Source organism: Hypomesus transpacificus, unplaced genomic scaffold (genome assembly GCF_021917145.1).
Source record: "Hypomesus transpacificus isolate Combined female unplaced genomic scaffold, fHypTra1 scaffold_266, whole genome shotgun sequence".
In the NCBI taxonomy this organism is placed as follows: Eukaryota; Metazoa; Chordata; class Actinopteri; order Osmeriformes; family Osmeridae; genus Hypomesus; species Hypomesus transpacificus.
In genome coordinates, this window is record NW_025813793.1 from 47,995 (window position 1) to 63,308 (window position 15,314).

Here is a 15,314-nt window from a genome sequence, read left to right on the forward strand (position 1 = left end):
TTATGAACCACGATTATCTCCTTCACTGTACAATGTTGTTGGTGTTAACTCCCTGATATGCAGATGTTCTGTATACACTAGCTTGTGTCTCAGTGAGGAAGAGGTCGCTCCGCGTGCCCCTAGAAGGACACGTATAGATCTAGGAATGCACTTTGTGTTACCTCTTGAGAGCGAGGAAGTAGATAATAGTCTCCAAATGTAGTTATGACCGCATCACCTGTGTGCCGTTACCCCTGTGCATCATTCGTGTAATGTGTACTGTTTAAGGGCATGTTTTAGTGGTTACTATATCTGTACTGTCCAGCTAATGTATATAATTGCCATCTGAGAGGCATGGGTCTCACATGGTTCTCACTCATGCTATCACTCTGTTGTGGACTGATTTCTAAGCTCGTTTCTAATAAATCCTATAGGTCAAATCTTTTCCATTTGATTGTCTTCCTTGGTCTATCTTCTGACAGTAAAAGTAATCTAACTCTCCCGTAGGATTTAGGTAAAATTGCAGCGTGTTAGTGGATAAACTAAATGTATTACGACTAACGTTAATGCAACTTCGCTTAACGTACTATTCGCAAGAAAATAACTAACTTATATATTAATTTAATAGGTCACAGCGACCTCATGAGTCGATATGGCCTCGTCCCTTCGTCGTGATAAATGAATAATTGGTTCATCTACTTCACCAGACCAAATGATGGCAGCCTACTAAAGGCTATGGTTACACTGGTATGCTCATTCATACAGCTAAAACATGCTATCGTTAAACACAACTTTTACAAAGGCAGATTTATCATTTTAACGCACGGTTATCAGACGCAAGTGGATGGCTGACTTTTAAATCGTCTCACTGATAATGACACTTATCATTATTTGAACGTCACATGGACATTATCAGTTGGATGAGCACATGTCAATTCCGGTATGTTAATGAGCCGGTCAAACCGACATCCCGCCCCCTTGTCTATCAAGTGCGACACTTGACACTTGTCACTTGGCGCGAGGAGCAACTGTGCCCTCACTCACTCTATCATCTTTGTTCGTTTGTCCTGGATTTGAGAGATCCCACCGTTAAATCTCACCTACCATATCCAGCATGACCGGGAGACTTTTGGTCCTTGTGGGGGCATCCGTCCTTTTCCTGGCAGCGGGGGGTCAGGGTACCGAACAACGGAACCGGAGAACGGTGACTTTCCATCGGGCTCAGCAAGATGTCAAGGCGCGCCAAGTCTACTCACGACCTAAAAGGGATACTTTTAAAAGTCCAACTTTTACATCTTGCAAACATCCTCTGACCCTTTCAGAGCATCAACTGTTGGATAAAACTACACATGAGGTGAGCTTTGTGTATTTGTTATTAGTTTAAGAATATTTTGTGCGCAATGACATACAGTAAGCTACACAACCATCTTATCCAACCACAGCTATAGTGCTATATACACGTAATAACTTATATGTGTTCAACTTATGTTTTGAGACACACTGAATTCAAAAGTAACTGTTTGCTTATGAAGGGCTCAACCCTCTGTCTCTCTGTCTCTCTGTCTCTCTGTATGTCTGTCTGTCTGTCTGTGTCTCTCTCTCTCTCTCTCTCTCTCTCTCTCTCTCTCTCTCTCTCTGTCTCTCTCTCTCTCTCTCTCTCTCTCTCTCTCTCTCTCTAGACTCAGTTTCATGGGGATGATGGTTCTAGCTTTACACTCACCTGGGTGGGTGATGGAACAGGGGTAAGTACGACTCATAAAATCATCATCCTCATCATGTGTGATCCAACGTTACCTTCTTTCTGTCCCTGTCAAATACTTTAGTGCAGAATACCTAAACAGGATCTTTCTGACTTCCTGCTTTTGTTTCATTTCACAAGTCTTCACACTTTTCACTCGTCTGCTTTTCTGTTAACATGCCAAGCGCATCACTGAGAACACAAACTTACCTCTGCTATCTATGACAACATTCTGCTTTAAGACTTTTTCAACCTCCATTCCAACTGCTTTCCCCATTGGACTAACTCACTCTTGTCAGATTCCCTGTGATGTTTGAGACTGTGTGTCTGGATATTGTTGCACACACATGGGTAATAACGGGGCTGTGACGAAGACCTCACCTGCTGTGTTTCCCAGGTGATCCTGGTGTTGTCCACTATAAGTTCTCCCTTAGACACCATCTATGCAGGAGGCTCCTCACGGCTCTACCGGAGGTGAGAACCTGGCTCTGCTGGTAGACTGACACTACCACTATGTAGACTGACACTACCACTATGTAGACTGCCACTACCACTATGTAGACTGACATTACCACTATGTAGACTGACACTACCACTATGTAGACTGACACTACCACTATGTAGACTGACATTACCACTATGTAGACTGACATTACCACTATTTAGACTGACATTACCACTATGTACACCGACATTACCACTATGTAGGCCGACATTACCACTATGTAGACCGACATTACCACTATGTAGACTGACATTACCACTATGTACACCGACATTACCACTATGTAAACTGACACTGGAGTGTTGTCGGCCCCCTTAGTGCGGATTATGGCAAGACCTTCCATGACATCACTCATCTGATCAACAACACTTTCATCCGGACGGAGTTTGGCATCAGTGCGGGCCCTGGGAACTCTAAACAGGTGAACAGGAAACTTCAGATGAGCTATCCTGCAGTGTGAATGCATGCATATCTACTCACGTTGGCCTGTTGTGTGTTGTGCTGTGGTTTGTGGTTTGTGGTTGCAAGCTGAGGTGACTAACTGTGTAGACCCTTCAACAGCCTTTGTCCTGACAAATCAACTTCAGCCATCACAGTTCTGCTTTTTACACACACATTTGCGCAAACACACAACTTTAGTTTACTCAGAAACACAGAAAAGTGTGGGTTTAAGAGGATTCATCTAGAAACTAAAGCTTCACAGTCGTGACGTAATTTCTGTTTTCACGTGAACTTCCCAAAAAATAACAAGCGTGACACTTTAGCTGACCGACCGACAGAGCGAGCGATAGCGCTGCTGGTCGCAGCAGAAAAGGATGTTTTTTTCCCCCATGATTGATTTGTCATTTCAAACAGACACACTGAAGCTGTCAGCGCTGATGTTGATTGACAGGTGATTCTAACAGCAGACCGATCTGTGCTGGACAGTCCTGGAGGAGTGATCTTCACCTCCACGGACGCTGGCCTGTCCTTCAAGGCTGTCCAGCTGCCTTTCCACCCCGACAAGCCAATCACCTTCCACTTCCAGAATCCAGAATACCTGGTGGCTATCAGCATTGACGTGAGGAAAAGGCTTTTGTTTAGGCCTGTAACTTGGACTATCTCTTTATCTTTCTTTCTCTTTCCATTATCTATCTCTCTCCCACTTTCTCTCTCTCTCTCCCCATCACGCATACACAAACATGTTTATTGTGCTTCATCACCCTTAACCAGCTCCCTGTGTTGTGTCTGTCCCTTGCAGGGTGGCCTTTGGCTTTCTCAGAACTTTGGGGCAGCTTGGACTAAACTTCACGACGGAGTGCAGTCTTTGATGTGGTGAGACACCCATCACACCCACCCAACATCACATCTTACGATAAACGGCTATTTTCAAGGTGTCAATTTTACACCAGGTCCATCTCATGAGTGGTTAAAAAACTAAAACTGTTAAATGAACAATGAAGAATGACAGCAAAGTCTGACCTGTTTCTGTTATAGGCGTGATTCTTATTATCAGGAATGAGTAAATGTTACCTTGAGAACAGGAGACCGTTCTTCAACTTCCATTCTGAGTCAGCCAAGATCTAAGGTGTCAACTGTAGGCTCAGTGTCTCCGTGGTTAATGACGGGGTCTCTGACTGTCTGTCTGTCCTTGTAGGGGCGCAGGGACCACTCTGTTCTTCAGCTTCAGTCCCAAAGGAACAGGTAAAAAAATGTGGTTAGTTGAATGTTTACAGATTAAGTCTTAAATGAGTTTCTGCCTGTAGCTTCATGTTGGTTTTAGATATAGTTAAATTGTACAGGAAGCTGTTAAGTTGCCTAAAGCGCTGTGTTGTGTTGTCAGTGGAGGCGGATAGGAGAGGAGAGCTGTTCCTGATGAGAACAGAAGACCTTGGGAAGACTTTCACAACCATCGCTCACAACATCTTCTCCTTTGGCTATGTAGGAGGCTTCCTCTTCACTTCAGTTATTGAGACACTGGTGAGAGACACACACACACACATCTTCAGTTTAAAGAAGTCACGCTTCAGTACTGTAACTGTAATAACTCTTTACTTTTCCAGAACTCTCCCCGTGTCATCTATGTGTCGTCTGACCAGGGAGAGCGCTTCAACAGAGCGCAGCTTCCCTCTGCCTCCCCCGAGCAGGTGAGCACCGCTCCGCTGCGCTGCCCATCTGATCTGCTCTTGAGCATAAACACCATTCTTAGGGCCCTCCACCATGTCAGCAACATCTGTAATATCTCACAGGGGCATTTTGTTGCACAGCCAGCAGTAAACAAAGCCATCATCAAACACCAATCAACACACAAACAAGTCACACACAGAAAACGTATGGTTAATAGCTGCAGGTCCAGTAGATTGGCAGACGACATCTGTGACCAGATGATAACAACCTCAACGTCCTGAACAAGGGGGTCCCATCATCCCTGAATTCTTCTTCATCACTTCCTGTCTCCCCCTCTTCTTCTCCTTCAGGACAGGGGTCCGACCTGGTCCAGTTTCTCTTCTCTAATCTAGCTTCTCATCTTTACTGCGTTATGTAGTTTAACTTCCCTTTTAGACTCTTCTATCATCACTGGGTCAGTTAAACAGTCTTGTTGACTAACAGCTGAAAGCTTGCATGCCTGTTTGGAGAGGAACAGGAAGTTGCTGTGAAATCGAGCTTTTTCACAGCAATCTGTGGCCCAAGACATGATGTTCAAGAAAAGATCGTTGGGCCTAGCCAACAGACACACACACACACACACACACACACACACTAACCTTTACTTGGTTATTTGTCACACCATCTCAGAACAGCCCATCACTCTGCCGACAGAGCAGAAACACACTGATGATGAGTAGACGAACTGAAGCATGAAATGTAACACACACACACATACACACATACACTCACACACATAGGCAGCGAGAGATCTGAAACTGGCAGACTCGTGTCTTAATGCTTCATTTTCTTATCTGTGTATTTGTGTGTTTTTGTGTGTGTGTTTGCAGTTCTACTCTGTATTGGATGGGGATGAGGACATGATATTTATGCATGTGGACAATCCTGGAGGTAAGACCTTAACCATCTCTCTGTCTCTCTCAAATGCATCCCACCACTAAAGCAAGTCTGTGATTCTGAATGTCCAGACTGTGGAGCAGTCGACCCTGTGACAGCCGGGGCCCCGCAGCAGTGAGAGTCTGTGTGCCAACAGGTTGAGGTCACATCCAGGCACATCCAGGCTGCTGACTAACCACTCCACCATAGAGTGTGTTTCAACTTCTGTGTGTACAAATATGTGTGTGCATTTTATGTTTTAATGTAAGCATCTGTGTGTGTTTATGTCTGGGGCTTTTCATGTGTGGGCCAGTGGTGCCTTTAGGATAGCGCTGTGCTATTGTGTTGTGGCATTAAGATGGACGGGGCAGATAAGGCTTTATCTAGAGGTGGAGTAGGCGTTGTGGTTAAACTAGAATAGCTGACAAAGAGCGTGGGCATCAGGGCATAACACAGAAAAACACACACGTATAAACGTTCATAAAACGCAAGATTTTCTCTTTTTGAAACGCACACGCCTAACAGACACCCTCATGCTTCTCCCCTTTCAAAGGAGGATGAAATGAGAGACTGCAGGCATGGGAGATGTGAGATAGCCAGGATGAGAACCTCATCGGGAGGGGGTGGGGGGGGGGGGCCTGGTCATTGTGTTTAGGAGTCAGCAGCCTTGTAGCCAGTCTCACCTAGCTAGCATTGGGCACCACGCCTTGACATGTAGGTGTGTTTCAATCAGGTGTTCTGGCTTCCATCCCACTCCAGTGACGTACCTGTGTGTGTGTGTGCTTGTGTTTGTGTGTCTGCCTAGTGTTTGTGTGCGCTTGTGAGAGAAACCGTGTCATGTTGTCCTTTCTCTGCTTTCACAGACACCTACTTTGGGACGATGTACACTTCAGACGACAGCGGCGTGCTCTACTCCAAGTCTCTGGAGCGCCACCTGTTTGGAGGGAACCGGAAGAGCGACTTCACCAACATCACCTCCTTGAGAGGAGCCTACCTCACTAACGTGCTGGAGGAAGGTAAGGATCACCCCTCCAGCCTTCGACCCCTCAAGCCTTCTAACCCTTCCAGCCTTCTACCCTCCACCTGCTGGAACCATCCTTCCGTTCGTTCACTCTTTAATGTGCTTGTCTTCTTTGCGTTCTCTTCTCCTGTCAGACAGACGCATCAGGTCGGTCGTCACCTTCGACAGAGGAGGAGAGTGGAGGCTCATCCACAAGCCCCAGAATGTGGACTGTGTGGAGAATACCAGAAATGTAAGAAAAATGATTAACAGTCAAGCAAGCATAAGCCATCTCCTTGGTGTGGATAATAAGAATCTGTGTGTGTGTGTGATTCAGTGTTATCTCCACATCCATGGAGAGCACAGCCGTGTTAACGGGATCACCGCCATGTTGCCTCTCTCCGACCCCTTGGCTGTCGGCCTCGTCATCGCCCACGGTAACCCAGCGTCACATGACCACGGTCCTCCCAAGAAGTAGAGTCATAGGAGAGCTGGAGGGGGCATGTGGTTCCACTGCATTCAGAAAAATACAGCCTTCTTTCCCTCACCCTAACTTTACCCCCCCCCGCCCCCCTCCAGGAAGTGTGGGTGACTCTCTGTCGTCGTCCCGGCCTGACGTGTTCATGTCCCAGGACGGGGGGTACACCTGGAGGGGGGTCCTCAAGGGCCCCCACCACTACAGCATCCTGGACTCTGGGGGGCTCGTGGTGGCTGTGGAGGCCCACAGTGGCGTCCAGGTCAACACTATCAAGTACTGAACACACACGTGGTGTGAGCACACAACCACACACACAAACACCATGATTATCTACATGGATTTGTAGAGTTTGTAACTATATTTGCTGGAAATTATAGTGTATTTATGATTTAATTTAATCTAAAGTGATCTTTGGCGTGTGCGTGCATTGCAACATGTATTATATGGCGGTCCATTCGTCAGGTTCTCCACGGACGAGGGCCAGTGCTGGAGGGTGTATAACTTTACCCACCAGCCCATCTTTTTCTCTGGCTTGACATCGGAGCCGGGCTCTAAGACCATGAACATCAGCGTGTGGGGCTACCGCCCGGAGGACGACGAGCAGCCCATGTGGGTGGCTGTGACCATCGACTTCCAGAGCCTCCTCAACAGGGAGTGTGAGTGGGCCGCTAATACGGATATCATTTAAGCGGCGCTAATAGCTAGCTGCACATAGCTCCCAACCTCGCCGGAGCGTAAACATCAACGCATGGGCGTATCTAGCCCTATTTTGGCTTGAGCCCCCCCAAAACTTTTATTAGCCCCCCCAAATGTTTTATATAAAAAATTACAATAAAAAACGTTTTACATTTGTTTTTTTTTCATATTTTAAATCTAAATGTGTTAATTTCTCTTCCTAGAAACCACTAGAGGACGCTATTTAAAAGGAATGTTTTTATTAATAAGAAACCTGTTTCAGATCTTCACTGCGTTAGCGACAAGCTACATTTGACTCTATCCAATGGTCGCTTGTTTCCTAGGTGAGGACCAGGACTACGAGGAGTGGTTGGCCCACTCGACGGAGGGTGGAGACCCGGCCACAGATGGTTGTGTCCTGGGCTATAAGGAGACATTCAGGAGGCTGAAAAAGATGTCAGTGTGCAGGAATGGTCGGGACTACAGGGTTAGCAGGCAACAGAACCCTTGTCCCTGTACCAGAGAGGATTACTTATGGTAAAAGGTCCTTCTTTCTTCCGTACACCATCACAGGATCGTTACAGTTAACTACGATCTTGTCTTACGAGCTAGTATGATTGACTGGCGCTCAGAGATGTGAAATATTTAGTTTCTGTACTTAAGTAGATTGTATCAGTAGAATCAGTAGTCACTAGTTATTTTTCAGACTTTTTACTTGCACGCATTAAATTCTTTTCAAAAGATGGAAAAACATTTTTGGGAAAAAGTTGTTTGGTAAAAAAAACTTTCAAAACTTAAAAATATATATTTTTTCAACTTTTTGAAAGAAATAGTTTTCAACTTTTTTATTTCAAAAGTTTTATCCGATAGTTTTTCAAAAGGTTGAATAAAAAAGTTTGGAAAAAACTATAACATAGCTAATGCTCCAATAGAAATGCCAGATTTGTGCAATGGAAAACTCAAAAAGTTGAGTCGAGCCACCGCCAATATTCCCAGTTCCCTAAGAAGGCATACCTGCATGTTTAGAACTGGTGTTATCTATCATCTGAAATCTGTGAATCAGCAAAGTGGACTCATATTCCTCTGTTCATGTCAACAGCGACTACGGTTACTATCGCCATGCCAACAGTTCAGAGTGCGTGAGGCAGCCAGACACAGCAGACCTCTTCCTGGAGGTGTGTCCGAATGGAGAAGAGGAGGAGCTTAACACATCTGGGTGAGCACACACACATGGATACACACAGTCACACACACACACTCACACAGACCATACAGTCACACACACACACGCGTGTTTGAGCTGTGTGTGCCGTGTGCAGGTACCGTAAGGTCCCAGGTGACAGGTGTGAGGGGGGCTTCACTCCCCAGCGGGGGGACACTATCAGCAGGAACTGTAGGAAGACCAGCCCAGACCAGGACTTCGACACTCCTGTGAGTATGGTGGTCTTAATCACCCTTTTGGGGACGTGAAAACGTGACCTTGAGGGGCCCCAGAGCTGGTCATATATGTACCGGTGCCATATGGTACCCAACCCTAGTGTTGAACAAACAAAACCTTTTGAATGTCCAAGAATCCCAGCTGTGTCCCTGTGTTCCCCCAGAGAGAGAAGATGGTGCTGATAGCAGTCTGTGCTGGAGCAGGAGTCATCGTTCTGGTAGCCGTGGTAATCGCTGTGTACTCTGTCAGGAGAATGAGCTATGGAAACAGGTGAGAAACACACACACACACTTTACTCACAGATATACACACACAAATACACATTCACACACACACACTCCAGTGTTGACGTGAGGGCCTGTTCTCTGCTGTCTCCAGGATGCCTGTGTATCGCTTTTCTGCCCTCTTGCTTCAGGCTGACGACCGCTGCATCGCCACAGACTCGGACAGCATCGCCAGCGGCAACGGAACAGGCTTCAACACGGACTCAGACGATGTGAGGGTCGTCACGGCAACCTGTTTAGAACGCTCGCTTCTTAAAAACCTTCTGAGAAGTTTCACTCAAGTCACGGTTGTAGCTAGGAGTCTTGGTGCTTCGCTGAATCCATTCAGAATCGCATCGAACGCCTCAGATTCTTGCTTCCGTTGATTCTTGTTTTGAGGGCAGAATGCTGTTGCTTACTGTCGTACTCTAATTTGATGTGTTTTGTTTTGTAGGATCTTATTGAGTGAGCCAAGTGCGGACCTGGGATATATGAACATATAACCTGGATCTGTCACGGTCAGAGCCATACGCCCACTGGGTACTGCGCCTGGCACACAGGCAGGCTGAAGCCTTACCGTTGCAGCCCGGGTTCGCTTCCAGCCTGGAGCCTTTCCTGCATGTCCTCCCCTCTCTATCCCCTGCCTCAAACTGTCACTATCACTAATAAAGCAGAGAAAGGACTATATATACATATTTATGTGTAAAGAAAAGCATTGATACGTCACTTTACAAGGCGTTGATAAATCAAAAGATGTCTGGATTTTAACATTTTTGTATATATAAGCCCTGAGATATCAGAGTTACAGAATTATTTATTGAGCCAAGAGTACTTGGGGATATACTAATGTTGCAAGTCGTCGTTCACATACCGTGTTCACTTTGCAATCTTCAACTTGCTCCCTTGTTTGTTGATTGTATATTTAATGTTCCTAAAAATAAATCCAAAATAATTCACAATTGTACTTTGAATTAGAATAAAAACATGGTTAATACAACAAGCCATTAACTACCCTCTTTTTCCTATCAACACAACACTGTCCATCTGCACACAGCCCCTTAGATAGGCCACGGCAGGTCCTGGTCTCACCAGCAGAGGGAGCCATTAAGCCGACATCCATCCCCTCCAGCTTCATGCCACCACCACACACACCCTGTCTGTCAAAGGCTCTAAGTTTAAATGAATGAATGAATGAATGTCTCTGTTCACTCTAAATGCCCCAGGAGGGCAGTCAGACCCAGCAGACTGATCCTGAACAACATCTGGTCACATAGTGGCTGGTTAGACTGCTGTGAGCACACACACCCTATCTACTTTCTGAAAGAGACCCTTGAAACAAACCTTTCTTCAATAAAATACAATTTATTAAGCGGTACAGATTATGTAAAAACAATTTAATAATGCAAAAAAAGGAATATTAATTAAAAAGACTATTTTCAGCATTTGGACATGGTTGAGAGTTGGTCCTCTCGTTCATCGTACCTGCAAAAAAATACGTTTCTGGCAATTATTGTTGAAATGTTGGTACAGTCATATTATAAAACTATGCATGTGGAGCAGCAAGCCTTTCTCTCCTGTATAAACTCACTCACTCATCGATCCTATAACAACATTCTGCAGCATCACCCAGAGAGAATAATTCACCCAGAATTCCTGTCTACGGTACCACAAGAGCCCGGGATCTTTCGCATTCTATCCCATAATATTTCAATTTGTCCCTCCCTTCCCCCCCCTTCCCCCTTCAGTCAACACCAACATTCCATCCTGCCCCCCCCCTCCCTCCCTCCAATCAGAAGAAGCATAGGACCACACAGGCCACATCAAGCCACCAATGAGAGGGCCCGTCCTGGATGATTGGCAGTCCGGCCAGCCTATGGCCGCTGGGCCAGCCGGCTCTTGCCCTCCTCCTGCTCGGCCAGTTTGAAGTGTGTGTATGCCAGGATGCCCGTCAGGGTGCACCCGATGCCCAGACCCTGGTGCAGGGACAGGGGGTCCTGGAACAACAGCAGCAATACAAGTATTACGGTTGAACGGCCAAAGCATTTGACTGCAAATCAAATCCTCCCCTGTACGTTGCTATGGAGATAACCCTACCTGGAACAACACGTAGCCCCCCAGCAGCGTGATGCAGAACTTGAAATGGCCAAACATGTTGTATCTAGGCAGACCAGAGTTAAAGGAACCAATCACTGAGAAGAAGGAAGTTCCTGCAGCCAATGGAATCTTTTTTTTCCCCACACACTGGACGTACTTGAGGTGAGTTTGATTTAAATGTCTGAGGATGGAGCTGCACAGCCTTCCATCAGCTTCACTGGACATTGTGAGCCTAATCAAGCACACGTCAAGTCTGTCACCCCCATTACCAGTTCAACTGAGGGAAAGTAACAACCCAGAGGTCATGAAGGGTTGACCTCCGAGCCCAGAGGTCCTCAGGGGTCAGGGGTTAAGGATACGTGACTGCAGATGTGTTACCGATGATCCAGTAGATAGACAGGTTCACCAGGAAGGCTACGGATCCAGACAGAAGCACCATGAACTGCACACACACACACACACACACAGAGAACAAGAAGTGTGGGTGAACGTGGGAACTTGGAGAGGTAAAAGCAGCAAGAGGAAGAGCAATTCTTCTTTGTCCATCCCCCTTGCGTGCCTGTGTGTGTGTGTCTGTGTGTGTGTGAGAGTGTGTGTGGGTGTGTGTGTGTGTGAGAGTGTGTGTATCTGTGTCTGTGTGTGTCTGTGTGTGTCTCACCAGGGCCGGGAGGGACCAGGGGCTGAAGATGCCGTGCTCCCCAGAGAGGGGCTCCAAGCAGGGCACCAGCAGCAGGAGGAAGCCAGAGGACATGGGAGCCTGGTAGTACAACAGCTGCATGGAGTTCACCTGCAGCTCCTGCTGCTTAGATCCCACCCACTAGAGAGAGGGAGGAGGGAGGGAGAGGAAGGGTGGGGAAGGAGGGGATAGGTAAAAGATAAATAGAAGGTGAAAGAGAGAGAGAGAGAGAGAGAGAGAGAGAGAGAGAGAGAGAGAGAGAGAGAGAGAGAGAGAGAGAGAGAGAGAGGAAAGTGCATTAGGTTTACAAGAGTTCAATCCTAGTTTTTTCGTCCCTCAGTTTATGTTAAGACACGTTAGCTGATTCACAGTCCGCGAGGTACACTCACCACCTGGTAGAGAGACGTTACAAACACGCCCAGCGTGGCGAACACCATGCCGAGGAGGTTGAACCGGACATCGTAGTACGAGTTGAGAATCACGCCTAACGTGATTGGAACCTGAGCAGCAAACGGACAATAACAGTTACCAGAGACATAAGAGAAAATACAGGAAGGATTGTTTACAAAGTAAACTGATTACAATCCCGTCTCTGTTGATGAGCACGTGTATATAAACGATTTGTGTCAGCTGTCAATCACGTGTCACTTTTGTTGTCATATTCTGTAGCGTGTGTAAGAGAAAGAGAATGTTCTTATTGTAGTGCAAGCGCCTACATTGTTTAACGGGAATAACACACCTGACAAAAGACTCTGACAACAATAACACACCTGACAATAATTCAGTAGGAGCTAAATCTTTTTTTGCGTTTTGGACGTCCATATGGACGTCCATAGACTGACGGCGATGGCTGCTGATCTTTGCATGGATGGACGGACGGCGATGCTGTTCAGAGTGCCGTCCATAGAGGGAGCAGATATTTTGGACGGCTCATAGCCGTCCATACGGACGGCGATGCTGTTCAGAGTGCCGTCCATAGAGGGAGCATATATTTTGGACGGCTCATAGCCGTCCATACGGACGGCGATGCTGTTCAGAGTGCCGTCCATAGAGGGAGCATATATTTTGGCATATATTTTGGACGGCGTCATAGCCGTCCATATGGACGGCGATGCTGTTCAGAGTGCTGTCCATAGAGGGAGCATATATTTTGGACGGCGATGGATTGAATGTTTAGCAGGCTGTTGAGCTAACAGAACTGCCGAAGGCTACCATAGCATGTAGCTAGCTACATTAACTTTGGATGACTCAATCTTTTGTCAAGTTAATTTGTATGAATTGCATGTTAGTGCAATATTTACGCCTTTATTCTGTTTTTTTTTACATAATCAGCAGTATGATCTCATGACAATATAGACTTGAAAAACAATATGTTATGGTTTGGGTTTGCCTATAGGCTACATTTATTTTAATTATTTCGAGAATTGTTAATAAAGACTCATTTAAAATGTTAACATTGTGTTATGACCCTATGAAATACATTGCCATTTAGGTCTTTTAAACCGTCAGTTTAAAGTGTTTTATGGGTGGATTTGAAGCCACCAGTCAGTAGCTCCAATCTTGCGCACGAACTTTGCGCACGGAGACAAACGCAAAACAACAAACACTCGCTTGGAGCGGAGACCAATGCAAAACACAATACGATGTGTTGAGCCAAACCAAAGCCGTCAAAGGCTACCATGAATGTAGCTACAGCAACCGTGGATGACTCAATAAGTTTTGTCACGTTATTTTGTATTAATTGCATTTAAGTGAAGGCTATATATTTACGCCTTTATTTTATTTTTAACATACAAAAGTAGGCCAATCAACAATATAATCTCATGACAATACAGACTTGAAAAACAATATGTTATGGTTAGGGTTTGCCTAGATATAGGCTACATATATTTTAAATATTTCGAGAATTGTTAATAAAGACTCAATTAAGATTTTAACATTGTGTTATGACCCTATGAAATACATTGCCCTTTAGGTCTTTGAAGCCGTCAGTTTAAAGTGTTTTATGGGTGGATTTGGAGCCACCAGTCAGTAGCTCCAATGTTGCGCACGAACCACTTTGAGCGGAGACAAATGCAAAACGTAATAGCCTATGGGCCTAACACTCCAAATTTTAAAATTTTAAATGAGTCTTTATTAACAATTCTCGAAATAATTAAAATATATGTAGCCTATAGGCAAACCCAAACCATAACATATTGTTTTTCAAGTCTATATTGTCATGAGATCATACTGCTGATTATGTAAAAAAAAAACAGAATAAAGGCGTAAATATTGCACTAACATGCAATTCATACAAATTAACTTGACAAAAGATTGAGTCATCCAAAGTTAATGTAGCTAGCTACATGCTATGGTAGCCTTCGGCAGTTCTGTTAGCTCAACAGCCTGCTAAACATTCAATCCATCGCCGTCCAAAATATATGCTCCCTCTATGGACGGCACTCTGAACAGCATCGCCGTCCATATGGACGGCTATGATGCCGTCCAAAATATCTGCTCCCTCTATGGACGGCACGAGGGACGTCCCTGCTAATCCATCGCCGTCCAAAATATCTGCTCCCTCTATGGACGGCACTCTGAACAGCATCGCCGTCCGTCCATCCATGCAAAGATCAGCAGCCATCGCCGTCAGTCTATGGACGTCCATATGGACGTCCAAAACGCAAAAAAAGATTTAGCTGCCTCTCCAATAATTCATACTTACCACCGTTAACTTGATCTTGGTGGAGAAGGTTTTCCTGTAGTACAGTGTCTGTATGACAATAATGACCGGCGTTGTCATGGCTTTAGCCAACTGGTATGTCCCTATGGTATTGTTCTGGAGTGACAGGTTAGTGAAGGCGACGAAACCGCAGAAACTTAGAGCCAACCAGATGATCTTAGTAGGCTGAAGACTCTTTGGGGAGAAAATGTCCATTTTCTGACACACATACAAGCCAAGCCATGTCATCAAGAAGTGTATCAGCGTCAGAGTGATGTTGGGGAATCCGTAGTGAACATAGATCCATTTGTTGATGAAGACGATGCATATAGATGACAGCAAGTTAGCCAGCAGCCCTGCCACGATGCGGCTGTTGCCAAAAAGGTCTGAAAGCCGGGTGGCCATAGTGCTCATGTACGAGCCTTTCAAATCAAACGTCTTCTCAAGTGGCTAACGTTAGCAGGCTAGCTAGCGCTACTGTCAATTGAAGTAAAAAAAGAAAAAAATGTCTACCCTTTGCCACGCAACAGGAAAAGTTCCGGTGGTCTCCGGCCACAGACGCCGCTTGACTTTGCTCGCATCCCTTTAGAACGAACTTTATCGCGCCGGTACAAGGTCTCTTTCTATAGCGGCTCCGATGTCAGTGTGCGGCGGTGCATTCATACTTTGAGGCGCATGTCTAATAAAGTCAGATGTATACTGGAGTTACGTCACGATGCGCCTTACTCTGCGTTTGAAACATC

The 15,314-nt window shown here is 45.7% G+C and overlaps 2 protein-coding genes across 3 annotated transcripts; one reads left to right on the forward strand and one right to left on the reverse strand.

The window, feature by feature from the left end:
• The first annotated feature begins 978 nt into the window (after nt 1-978).
• si:dkey-159a18.1 (sortilin) lies at nt 979-10,104 on the forward strand. 2 transcript variants are annotated; one of them, XM_047014655.1, is made up of 21 exons: nt 979-1,333; nt 1,659-1,721; nt 2,115-2,191; nt 2,541-2,643; nt 3,115-3,282; nt 3,463-3,536; nt 3,859-3,905; nt 4,045-4,181; nt 4,265-4,348; nt 5,198-5,258; nt 6,107-6,259; nt 6,399-6,496; nt 6,581-6,680; nt 6,823-6,994; nt 7,184-7,377; nt 7,741-7,933; nt 8,496-8,612; nt 8,716-8,827; nt 8,998-9,104; nt 9,213-9,330; nt 9,552-10,104. In XM_047014655.1, exons 1-21 carry the CDS (start codon nt 1,094-1,096, stop codon nt 9,564-9,566), a joined length of 2,433 nt encoding a protein of 810 aa, XP_046870611.1. In that variant the 5' UTR covers nt 979-1,093; the 3' UTR covers nt 9,567-10,104. The 2 variants fall into 2 exon arrangements, with proteins under 2 accessions (XP_046870611.1, XP_046870612.1); XM_047014656.1 differs by having other exon boundaries at nt 9,250-9,330.
• Nucleotides 10,105-10,855: 751 nt separating this feature from the next.
• On the reverse strand, nt 10,856-15,287 carry slc35e3 (solute carrier family 35 member E3). The gene is made up of 6 exons (XM_047014668.1): nt 14,575-15,287; nt 12,257-12,367; nt 11,850-12,008; nt 11,551-11,633; nt 11,192-11,255; nt 10,856-11,091 (listed from the first exon to the last, which is right to left on the reverse strand). Exons 1-6 carry the CDS (start codon nt 14,983-14,985, stop codon nt 10,969-10,971), a joined length of 951 nt encoding a protein of 316 aa, XP_046870624.1. The 5' UTR covers nt 14,986-15,287; the 3' UTR covers nt 10,856-10,968.
• Between the last annotated feature and the right edge of the window lie 27 nt (nt 15,288-15,314).